Source organism: Macaca thibetana, chromosome 12 (genome assembly GCF_024542745.1).
Source record: "Macaca thibetana thibetana isolate TM-01 chromosome 12, ASM2454274v1, whole genome shotgun sequence".
Taxonomy (NCBI): domain Eukaryota; kingdom Metazoa; phylum Chordata; class Mammalia; order Primates; family Cercopithecidae; genus Macaca; species Macaca thibetana.
In genome coordinates, this window is record NC_065589.1 from 17,036,521 (window position 1) to 17,048,545 (window position 12,025).

General features: G+C 38.8%; 2 protein-coding genes across 2 annotated transcripts in view; one reads left to right on the forward strand and one right to left on the reverse strand.

Annotated features, from left to right (window-relative positions):
- DOCK10 (dedicator of cytokinesis 10) overlaps nt 1–12,025 on the forward strand; it is a 1,376,581-nt gene that overhangs the window by 542,143 nt on the left and 822,413 nt on the right. The window lies entirely within an intron of this gene.
- Nucleotides 1–12,025, reverse strand: part of NYAP2 (neuronal tyrosine-phosphorylated phosphoinositide-3-kinase adaptor 2) — a 296,478-nt gene that overhangs the window by 112,165 nt on the left and 172,288 nt on the right. The window contains exon 5 of the mRNA XM_050752152.1: nt 5,906–7,000. Within this exon, the coding sequence (XP_050608109.1) occupies nt 5,906–7,000 (1,095 nt within the window). The remainder of the gene's footprint in view (nt 1–5,905; nt 7,001–12,025) is intronic.

Sequence of the window (12,025 nt, forward strand, 5' to 3'; positions counted from 1 at the left end):
TAAAGACATCTCAGCAGAATAATGAGCTATCAATACTATATCACTGCTATTATGGATGACCAGAAACAATGATACCACCTTTGTGTGACACCTCCCCTGTTCGGGTCAACTTGCTCGACACTTTGCATTAGCCTGTGGCAGGCAGACAGTGACTATCACAACAAGGACCCTGAGTTACCAAGACAGCCAGCGTACATTAGTAGACCCTTCTTTTTTCTTACAAATGGAACAGCATTAAAAATATATTTTAAAATACTCTTTCCAAAATAATTCATTTTACACATTTTAAAAATAAACTTTGGCATCTTTTTATTTACAAATTCTTGAAAAATTAAATTAGTAAGAGTTAGTTGGAGCAGCTCCTTCGTAATCAATGTTTAATGTTTTAGGTATCACTGGACTTCACACAGCACAAAAAAGGAGAGAGGTATGCGGGCCTGTATGACCATGTGAAGTGAGGGTTAAGTGTTAGGTTTTTGTGGGTTTGTTTTGTGTGTTTGTAGGTTTGTTTGGAGCTGTGGTTTCTACGTGGATTTTTTTTTTTAAGAAAGTCAATGAAAAGGCAAAGATGATATCTGATTCCTAATTCTATTTCATCAGACCTACAAGATTCATGTATATCTATAATTTTAAAAATATAAAATGACATCTAAAAGAATTAAATACAGGCTAGGTGTGGTGACTCAAGCCTGTAATCCCAGCACTTTGGGAGGCGAGGCCAACAGATAACCTGAGGTCAGGAGTTCAAGACCACCCTGGCCAACATGGTGAAACCCCATCTCTACTAAAAATACAAAATATTAGCCAGGCGTGGTGGTACATGTCTGTAATCCCAGCTACTCAGGAGGCTAAGGCAGGAGAATTGCTTGAACCCAGGAGGCAGAGGTTGCAGTGAGCTGAGATTGCACTCCTGCACTCCAGCCTGGGCTACAGAGTGAGACTCCATCCAAAAAAAAAAAAAAAGTATTAAATACTTTTTAAAGGCTAAAAGATGAGATTTAATAGTTAAAATTTATGAATCTCCAATAACGTAGACTATGGTTGAGTATGACATAGCTTTTTTTCTTTATTTATTTTTATTTTTTATTTTTTGGTAATACCAGGACATCATTTCTCTTTTAATAATAATGACAGGAGATGAGTGGGCCTGGACCTCTGTTTTCATCCCTACTTCTGGAGCTCTACCACACCCCATGCCTTCTGCCCTGTTCTGCATGTCCCTTTCTGAAAGGAGCAACCTGACCAGAGTTAGGGGCTAGATTTGGAAGTTGTTGTACTCTGGAATTCTTCAAAGGTATTTAGGAGTTGAGCTACACCCAAAGACCTGAAAACACCTCAGAGGATACCATGAGGAAGATTGCAAAAGTTCTGGCAGGATCAAGGCCTGTTAGCTTTCTTAAACATCTCCAATAAAGACTGATCCCTTTCTGTGCGCCTCACTTCTTGGTGCCCACATCTGTTCACATGCCCTTCTGCCCCTGGGCGTTCATGTCTTTTGTATCTTAGTGCCTTAGTCTCTTCTTTTGCTGCTTCATCTTCTACTTTTTCTCTACATTTTTAATTTACATTTCTCCGTTTATAACTTCTCTAACTCACTGTTTTCCTCAAATAGATTATAAATTTTAATTATGTTCTTCATTAGATCTTGTACTTTTTCATAGAAATGTACATTTACCCCATCTCTGTTGAATACAGGCTGATATGGTTTGTCTCTGTGTCCCCAACCAAATCTCATCTCAAATTGCAATCCCCATAATTCCCATGTGTTAAGGGAGGGACGAGGTGGGTAGTGATTGAATCACGGGGGTGGGGTTTTCCCCATGCTATTCTTGTGATAGTGAGTTCTCACAAGCTCTAATTGTTTTATAAGGCAATCTTCCCTGCTCTTGCGAGCTCTCTCTTTCCTGTCACCATGTGAAAGAAGTCTTTGCTTCCCCTTCATCTTTCATCATGATTGTAAGTTTTCTGAGGCCTCCCCAGCCGTGTGGAACTGTGAGTCAGTTAAACCTCTTGTCTTTATAAATCACCCAGTATCGAGCACTTCTTTGTAGCTGGGTGAAAATGGACTGATATGTAGGTTAAACATTTCTTTTCAGAAATATTTCTGTTTGAGGGAATAAAGAAAGTTTTCTACTTTTAAAATTTGGTTTGATTATTAATTTCTATGATTCATGGCACCAGATTTATTAAAACGAAATGGCCCATTCATGACCTACATCTTCTAAAAAATCAAATCAAAATCACAAAGAATATATTAAAAAACATGCAAAAGAAAGATGAAAATGATAGGTAGTAAATTATTTTCATTTAAGCCTCCAAAGTTCATTATAAAACATATTTGTACCTGACCTGCTTACCATGTGGACACAAAAATTTATAGCAATAGCATATGAGTTGATCACTTCTTACATGCCTTACATCATTCACCTCTACACAAATTTTAAAAAATACATTAATAATAATGACCATATAAAAAAGTTACTAGAGCTACAGTGACTATCAGATGTCCTAATTTAATCACAGATAAACATTATAATGTCCCATCAACCAGGAAAAAACACTTCCTATAATAATGAGTGTGAAGGCCATATTTAGAAAATTGTGAAACAAAATGAAATTTATTTATAATCTACCTCCTTTGTCTTATTTTATTTCTTCCCTATTGACCAATCCCCATCAACAATTATAAATAAAACATGAAATTGATACATTCAGTGTGCCTTTTATAGATTATTATAAATGAGTTTAAGGTATACATTTTATTTGACATGCTTTCCCTTCATTAAAGCACAGACTATATTTGTTTAGATTAAATATTAGGAAATTCTCAAAACTGACTTCTTCACTAAACCACCAGAGGCTTGGAAAATAATCAGTTTTACTTTTATTTCTGAAATGCAGAAAATTCCTGAAACTTAAAAAGAATAATGAGACTCAGGGTCATAAATGTTACACTACTTCATATCACTTATTCTGTCCCTAAGGTATCAACAAGTCCACAAATCCCGTCTGGGAAGAGTAAAGGGGAGAATTGTATCCATGAGTGTACTGCAATAGAAGTTACTAGTTAATTCCCAATTAACAATTTTGGTTCTATTCTTTGCACTATGGAAAGATTCTGAGAGCCCCATTGACAGCATCTAATGGTGTCTTTCTATTTTCCTTGAGAGTCAAAAATAAGTAGCAATTTGATTTGTCCATCCGATTTTTTAATTATTCATTTGTATTACCTGCATTTTTCCTCCTTTCCATTTATGTAAAGTAAAATATTGAGGTTAATGTAACTCAGGGGTATCCCTTTCTCTGCAGAGTTGATGCATGGTTAATAGCACATGTAAAATAATTCAATCATTGGCTCCCTAAAGGCTATAAAGAGCCCTGACCACTCTTCCATGTACAAGCTTTGTTTTAGAAGTACACAAATCTTGTTTTTGGAGTTGGATGGGGAAGTCTGTGACATATAGTACACAGACTGATTCTAACAGATGGATTTTTCTTGAAATAGCTTCATTAGTTAATCATTTCTTTTGCATATACTTTTTTTTCTAGTTAATTGGCATAGCTGCCAGCTGGAGCTGTTAAGGATCCTCCAAAGAAGCTGATAGGTAGGGAGAAAATCCAATTGCCTCACCAATTCCAAGATGAAATGTCTATTAATTTCACAATACCCATTATGTGTTTTTAAAGTAAAATGTTTAAAATAATATTTTCTCTTATTCTAAATACCTTATTTGAACTGTGTGAAAACCAAATCAATCAATGAATTATCTGAAAGAAACTTCAATGAATTATCTGGAAGAAACGTTAGTAAATTATCCAGACTAGGGTTTTACAACCTTGGTAGTATTGACATTGTAGACCAGATCATTCTTTGTGTCTGTGTGGGGTCCGGTGGCAGTCTTGTTCTTTATATGCTGTTAAGAAGCATCTCTGGCTTTTACCCAATAGATGTCAGTAATGCCCCCAGTTGTAACAACCAATAATATCTCTAGACATTGCCAAATATCCTGGGGTACAAAATTGCCCTAGTTGACAACTGCTCTAGAAATAGATTGTTCCTAGTTTTAAATTCAACTGTTAAAATAATTTTATGTTTGTATGTACATATGCATGCATATAACTCCAGACATGCCTAATATATTAGAAATGACTGCCTTTCACTTAGGCAATTAAAATGTTTTGGGGGCAATTATTGAAGCAGCTTGTATTTTCATAAGTCTCTGGGTAAAGGCAAAAAAAAAATTAGTAACTTGTAACTACCAATAAATATTAATTATCTAAAAAATGCCATTGTCATTTTCATTATCAAAAGTATTGAGGGTTTCTTTTCCTTTAAGGAAAGTTCTCAGTATGACTGTATGAATAGATAAATTAAAAAAAAAAATCATGTGGCGGCATTATTTGAGATGTAACTGATTAATTATCAGCTTAGGTGCCTAAGGAATTTTTAAGTAAGAGAAATAAATGTAATTTAATGAAATGGACTTAGAAAAAAAACTAATCTGGGTCTGTTTTGACTTTACTATACACTTGTGAATTGATTTGGGACTCATAAAAGGGTTATTCAGATAGATAAATTTCCTGGTCTTTGAAATTCAGTAGTAAAAATAATATTCACCACCTTAGTGACTTTTCTGTAAGTCATATATTGATGGATCTAGGAAGAGTACCACAGAAATAAGATGTAAATCGCCATGACTTTTAAAAGGAAAACAATGGGCCTATTCTCATTTATAGTAATGGTAAAAATATCAGAACATGAAGTATACAAAGAGAATCATTTTTTATGTCAAAGAATATCCTAAATTCTAATCAAACTGCTTTCCTTCCAACAGAGGTTTTCTAATGGGAATTTGCTCAAGAAGGTTTTTTTGTTTGTTTGTTTCTTTGTTTGTTTGTTTTGAGATGGAGTCCCGCTCTGTCACCCAGGCTGGAAGGCAGTGGCATGATCTGGGCTCACTGCAAGCTCTGCCTCCCGGGTTCACGCCATTCTCCTGCCTCAGCCTCCCGAGTAGTTGGGACTAAAGGTGCCCGCTACCACGCCCGGCTATTTTTTTTTTTTTTTTTTTTTTTTGTATTTTTAGTAGAGATGGGGTTTCACAGTGTTAGCCAGGATGGTCTCTATCTCCTGACCTCGTGATCCACCTGCCTCGGCCTCCCAAAGTGCTGGAATTATAGGCGTGAGTCACCACGCCTGGTCTTAAGAGTTCTTTTAAGTTTTAACATTTATCAATTGCATGTTTGAATGTTTAATTCCGCCCCCCAACCCCCTGCCCCCAAATCAAGGCATTTACCTAAAAATTCCATTATGGTCTCTGTTTTCACTGTTTGACTTTCCAGGACCATTGTAAGAATTTAGATTTTTTACTTTTTTTTTTAAACACTCTTCTTTTAAATAGGAATATAACATTTCCTATTTAAAAATGTTATATTGTGCAGATTGTCACTTTTAATTCTTTCAGCTAACATTCAAGATACACTATCTGGCTTAGTGTGGCAAAAGTGAATTAACACATTTTGCATGTTAAGATTGCAACTCAAAGGCCTCAAGACCACGTACTCGGTGTGTTGTGTGCACATACCTAAAAATCCATAGTGGTCCCTATTTTCACTGTTCAACTTTCCAGGACCATTGCAAGAATTTAGATTTTATACCTTATTTTTCAAAACCACTCTTCTTTTAAATAGGAAGTGGTATATTTTGCAGACTGCCATTTTTAATACTTTCAGGATACGCTATTTGACTTAGCACGGCAAAAGTGAACTAACACATTTTGCATGCTAAGATTTCAACTCCAGGGCCTCAAGACCCCGTACTCCGTGAGTTACCCGCACACAATGGACTTCACCCTAGTTGTAAGCCTGACACTGGGCTCTGGGGCTCAGGCAGGCCCTGCACACTTACTCTCTGCAGACTCTTTGGAGCGCCGGCCACTGGACGACTTGCGTAGCAGGCTGCGGCCGGAGGAGAACAGGCTGGTCAGTTCCTCCAGCGGGCTCGTGGGTGTCCGGGACCGGGAGCCGCCCGGGGCAGCCCCGTAGGTGTTCACCGCGGCGTTGACCATCTTGGCCCCATCTTGCGACACGGGTCTGGGGGTCGAGTGAGGCACTGAAGGAGAGCTCCTTGAGAGGCTGCCCGAAAGCACAGCGTCATAAGGGGGAGGCCTTTTGAGGCTCAGGGGAGTCAGGGACCTCCCCATGCTGACGGGGGAGGGAGAGGTGGAGTGGCTTTTAGGGTAGCCGTGGGGAGACTGGGTTCGGTACAGCGTGGACGGGGGTGGGGGCGACGAGGAGAGCGCAGGGGTGGCAGAGGCAGGTCCCAGGGCCGCGGCCTGCTCTTTCTCCAGTTTCGCATGGCTGGGGACGTGGGACGGCAGCGCGGAGGGTGACGCCCCCGCCGGCTGTTTCATGTAAGACACGTTTTCCAGCACGGGAAGCTTCGTGACCTCCAGAGGGGTGAGCGGGGACTCGTCGGAGTTGGGGGAGCAATGTACGGGGGCGGGGGGGAATACCAGCAGAGGGGGTCTGTGAGAAAGCAGGTTGGGGAAGGGCGGGGGGATGTCACAAAGCAGCCCCTTGGGGGGGCATGGCACTGAGGCCTTGGCAAAGTCCAAGTCAGGCACCGTGGGAGTAGCACACTGCGAAGAACAGCTGTGATGGTCAAAGTCACATTTGGTGTCTTGGCCCAAGTCGTCAAAGATGGGGTACTTCATTTCCTCGTAGACAGCCTCGCTCTGGTCGTCGTCCTCCTTCCTGAAGTCTCTGAGAATGTTCCCCACCATCTCGATGTACACGGGCTCCTCTTCCTCGGGGTCTCCCGCGGGGCTGCCCATCTGGGACAGGGAGGAGTCCCGCGGCAGCGATGTCCTCCGGGGCCCGTGCTTTTTGATGTACGTTTCATCGAAAGATGTGCTCAGCTGAGTGTTCGGATTCCGCTTCGGTTTGGGAGGAGGAATCTTCTTGGAATATTCATCACTGTGGGGTCTTGGTTTAGCTGACACTAAAAGAAGAAAAAAAACGTAGTGGAATAGATGAGTATAATTGGAAAGTTTTCAAAAATGATTTGCATGTGGGTTTACTACAATAAACTTTAGACCAGAGGGGTAGACAGCTTCATTCTTAGTTTGAGGTTCAGACTAAAAATCAACCAAAGAGTCAAGCATTTTCCATATTTAGAAAACTTGGTGGAATAATAGTCATCTTTAAACTGATATTAATAATCTAACACTGATAAATGCATTAAAACCAGGACTGTTCACTCCTTTCCCTTAGAATGCCTAAATAGAAGCTTTCAGATGAAACATATTGGATAAAAGCAATCATAAATTTTGTGAAAACTAACCTGCATGAATTGAGAATGAAATGCAGGAGGAAAAAAAAACCCAAAAACTAGAGTCTCTGTTGGCACTATTGGTCAAAAATACCATACAGATTGCACCCTTTTACTGATGTGGTTTTTGCAGGTGAACACATCTTGCTTGCATTTAGGATAAAAATTTCCCAGCCTGCTAGACTTAAAATCTGTCTTGGTTCAAATAAATAGCTTCCATACAGATGGGTCTGATATTTCAGGGGAAATTGATGTGAAAATCTTATGAGGCTAGACAAGTTAATCTTTAAATCTCCAGGTATTGTTGATTATGGTGTGTTTTCCTGTTTTTGTTCTTAAGATCTCTTATGATATTCCAAGTGCTGTCTCGGAATGAATTTATTAGGTATGTTCCACTGACACATCAGAATGCCCTCGAGAGTTTTAAAAGAGAATAATTCAGGGAACGATGTGTAAGTTTTAAGGATAACTTCTGGAAACTCATAACAGATATGTGTACCAAAGCATTGCACAGCCTGCTGGAAGACCCTTTATTGGCAAAACATAAACTTCTGACACCATACAATAGCATGGAAGAGGCTGGCAAATGCCTGTGACTAAAATCAATTGTTTAGCATGCAAGGAAGGTACTTGAGTCTTGTTATTATCTCATTATCTCATTGTGTTGATATATGATTACAGAGATCATCTTTATTATGCAATGTAGCAGAATGTGGTTGCTTACAGAAGATGATAGCATATAGTGTAAGTTGACAGTACAGCTTAGAGTTGTAAGACTATCAGGAGCTAACAGGCTAAAGAGAAGGGTGTCAAGGCACAAATGGGGAAACACCTGAATTTTCCTTTTTTTTGTTTTTTTTTTAACTTTAACTGGCCTAATTTATATACAAGAGTTTTACTAAAACGTGGTAAAGGAGCTGAAAATGATTCAGGATAAGCTAGATGGCTGCTCCACCCATCAACTGAGCCTTCAGCAACAGGGAACCAATCAAATATTCTAGCAGCGACTATGTGTTTCACCTTTCTAGATCACTCCTGTTTCAAATATTTTGTTCCAATGTGCCTATGATGATGGTTTTACTCACTACAACCAAACAGCTTTTTGAGGGGAAGGTTCGTAATGTGTCTAGAATTTCCATTAACCCATACTGGGTAGAACTAGATGTTATTTTCCAGGGGGGCTGTAGCAGTAAAGTCTTTTAATGCCCAAAGTGAAAAGCCTAGAGACAAAATGGGGTGAAAGTTACGCAGTCAATCTTTTTAGGAGGGACCCAAAGCAACCAATAATTGTACCACCTAACTTAGCATGTATTTTACTGGTTTTGAAATCTCAGTACATTAATTTTCATATGATTTTAATAAGTCATCAGATTATATACAAAAGTCTGAGCCCCAATAAAGTAAAACTATAAATCAGCGAACAAGGTTTACATAGTTTTGGTCAGGACCTGGAAGAACCAAAGCTCATCCAGACTATTCTTCTGAAACTTGTTTCCTGCCATTTTCAACAGCAAGAAATGACTGTAGACCAAGTACAGGTTCTGGGAAATTATTTTCTACAAATATTGAGTTCTAGGGATTGAATGGAGTGGGGCTGAGGGAATTCTTTGAGGGCAGAGGACTGAAGAGTTAGGTGCTCTATGAAGGGAGGGTTAATCTAAGGCTAGAATTTAGTGTGTGTCCCTGAGATGGGTAATTTCATCATATGGAAATAATCACATTTAGAATTATGTTTTCATTTTTTACCCTCTTAAATTATAATTTACTTTCATTATCTTTGCCCCTTCACTAAAGTCTGATACTCCAGAATAGACTGCGGAGAGAAATAACAAGGTAAGAACTTAAGCATCTGCTAAGCCTATGCCTAGATAGCAGCACTGGATTTATGGGAGACTACGGTGTGGGATTCCCAGGTAGTGAGGCTGTCAGTGGCAGATCTGGGCATGGTACGGTATTCAGAGAAGCAACAGTTGATTAACAACACTGGCGAAAACTTCTCTCTTTCCCACACAGATGAGAAAGTGGCCTTTGGAATGGAAGAGAGCTATGTTTGGATTTACTCCAATTGTGAGCAAATGCCATTTCATTTTGTTTGCCAAAAGAAACAGAAAAAAATTTTAAAAAACCCCTCTATATCTATGAAATGATTTAAGAAAGAGAAGTTTCTATTGCAGAATGCAGCATACTTAAAATTAAGTAGAACAACTGCTAATTGAGAAGGAATCTAGACAATCCATTTACGAACAATTTCAATGACAAACCAAGTATAGATGTTGTATGACAAGGGAAACAAAATATAACATCTTATGGTGCCTGTGAGATTATCAGAGTTGACAGTTGCTATTGACTGAATTGGGTCCCCATTCTTCCACAAAAAAGTCATCTGTTGAAGCCCTAACTTCCAAAGTGATGGTATTTGGAGATAGATCCTTTGGGAGATAATTAGGCTTGGATGAGGTCATGAGCATAGGACCCTCATGATGTGACTGATTATAAGAAGAGACAGCAGAGTTCTCTCTCTCTCTCTCTCCTCTCTCTCTCTCTTTCTCTGTGTGTGCATGCGTGTGTACGTATGCCGTATGAGAACAGAGACAAAGCATCAGTCTAATCAGTCTACAAGTCAAGTAGAGAGCCCTCACCAGAAACTGACCATGCTACTATCTTGATTTGGAACTTTTAGCCCCAAGAATTGTGAGAAAATTTCTCGAATTTAAGCCACTCTCTAATTTTGTTACAGCAAAACAAGTTTAGTTAGTTAAGACAACATTATATTTATTAAGTCCTAATGTAAAAGACCTTTACGGATGAACAATGAACATTTTAATTTCATCCTCTGGGATTGGAAAACTTTAACTTTGTTATTTTAGGATTAAACAACTCTTCCTAAGCCCCTTAAGTTTCTCCTGCTCCCTGTCCCCCACCTCCCTTAACTTTTGCAACTATGTCACAGAGAGCACATTCTGGCTACATCTAGAGATGCTCATCCCATACAAGGGCCAAGAGCACCCTTCTACCACATGCCTTGTCATGCTCACTCTTTTGAGCTGACTCTCTGATTCTGGTTTCTAATTTGTGGAAGGCACTTACTACTTAAATCTGACCCATTCTCTGGATGTTTGCTGTTTGTTGTTTGTTTCGATACTTTTACTCCTGTTTCATGCTGCTCTGCTTGTTCAGTCCACAAGCTGAAGTTAGTCTCTAGCCTGCCTTGCCATGGAAATCCCTCTTTATCTAGGCAAGCTTCTTCTCTCTTCCCTTCCCTGCTAGTGAAGAGATCCTAATGCAAGCAGATTCATAAAGTTCAATCAATTTCCCCTCCAGTCCTTTTTCTTATTATTGATCCAACTTTAAAATGAAGGTGTGAGTGTGGGGTAAAATGGCTCATGCCTGTAATCCCAGTACCTTGGGAGGCGGAGGCAGGTGGATTACTTGAGGTCAGGAGTTCGAGACCAGCCTCGCCAACATGGTAAAACCCCATCTCTACTAAAAGTACAAAAATTAGCCAGGTGTGGTGGTACATACCTATAATCCCAGCTATCTCAAGAGGCTGAAGCAGAAGAATCGCTTGAACCCAGGAGGCAGAGGTTGCAGTGACCCAAGACGGCACCACTGCACTCCAGCCTGGGTGACAGAGCGAGACTCTGTCTCAAAAAAAATAAAAAATAAAAATAAAAATAAATTAAATGAGGGCATGAAGATGTTTTGAGGATAGACTATAGATGATCAGGATGAATTAACGGATTCATTCTTTCAATACGGGGGCAGGAGCTTCTTTAAAAAAAAATCTGCTTTTCATTCCCTGATATCCATCCTTGTAATCTCATGGTTCTTTGTGGTAAATCAGAGGAGGAAACAAATTTGTTTCCAATAAACTAATTTTTCTTTTCATTTTCCATGAATCATCTGGTTCTACCTTAGTGCAAGTATTGAGTAAATAATTTATATAACAATGAAAATGTGTTTCAACTGTTACTATCATGGGTGCTGTTTTAAAAGTGTATCTATGTAAGAAAAGTATGAAATTTCAGACAACATTGTCCCATAATTTATTCCAACTTAACCTCATTCTAGGAACTTAAAATTTTTTTTTAAAACCATTTTATTTAAAATGCCACTTCTTTATAAGGTACTTAAAAATAGTCTTGTGCTACATACATAGATGCTAAAATATTGCTAATAAAAGACAATAAAATGGCACTGCAAATTTCAACATTTAACCAAATTCAACCATAATAAAAAGGTGATTTTCATCACTCTTGAATATATTTTAAAGTATTTCTAATAAGCCCAAAGATAGAAGCAATAATTCCTGTTAAGCTTCAGAACACAAGTTTTAATGCTTAAAATAGTATAATGACAGTAGCATTTAATAAGCAGAAAGTGACATTTTTGAAATGAGCTATGTGAGCACAAAGGTTATACATGGCTTTCAGTCATGCCCAGATGATCTTCCTTTCACAGCTAATTTTGGAAATTCACCACGTGCCTTGTCAACCTATCTTTAGGAAATATTTTTTTCCTTATTAAAAAGAAAGTGTAATGTAAAACCATGCTTTAGTATCTGTAGGTGTTCTTGACCCAAGAGGTGAAAAAAAAGAGATACAACAGAGGTTAGCCTTGTCCCTTCCTAGAAAGACTGTGGCCACAGAATCCCAGAATACAAAGGGCTCTTCGAGATATCCAGCCCAAATTCCA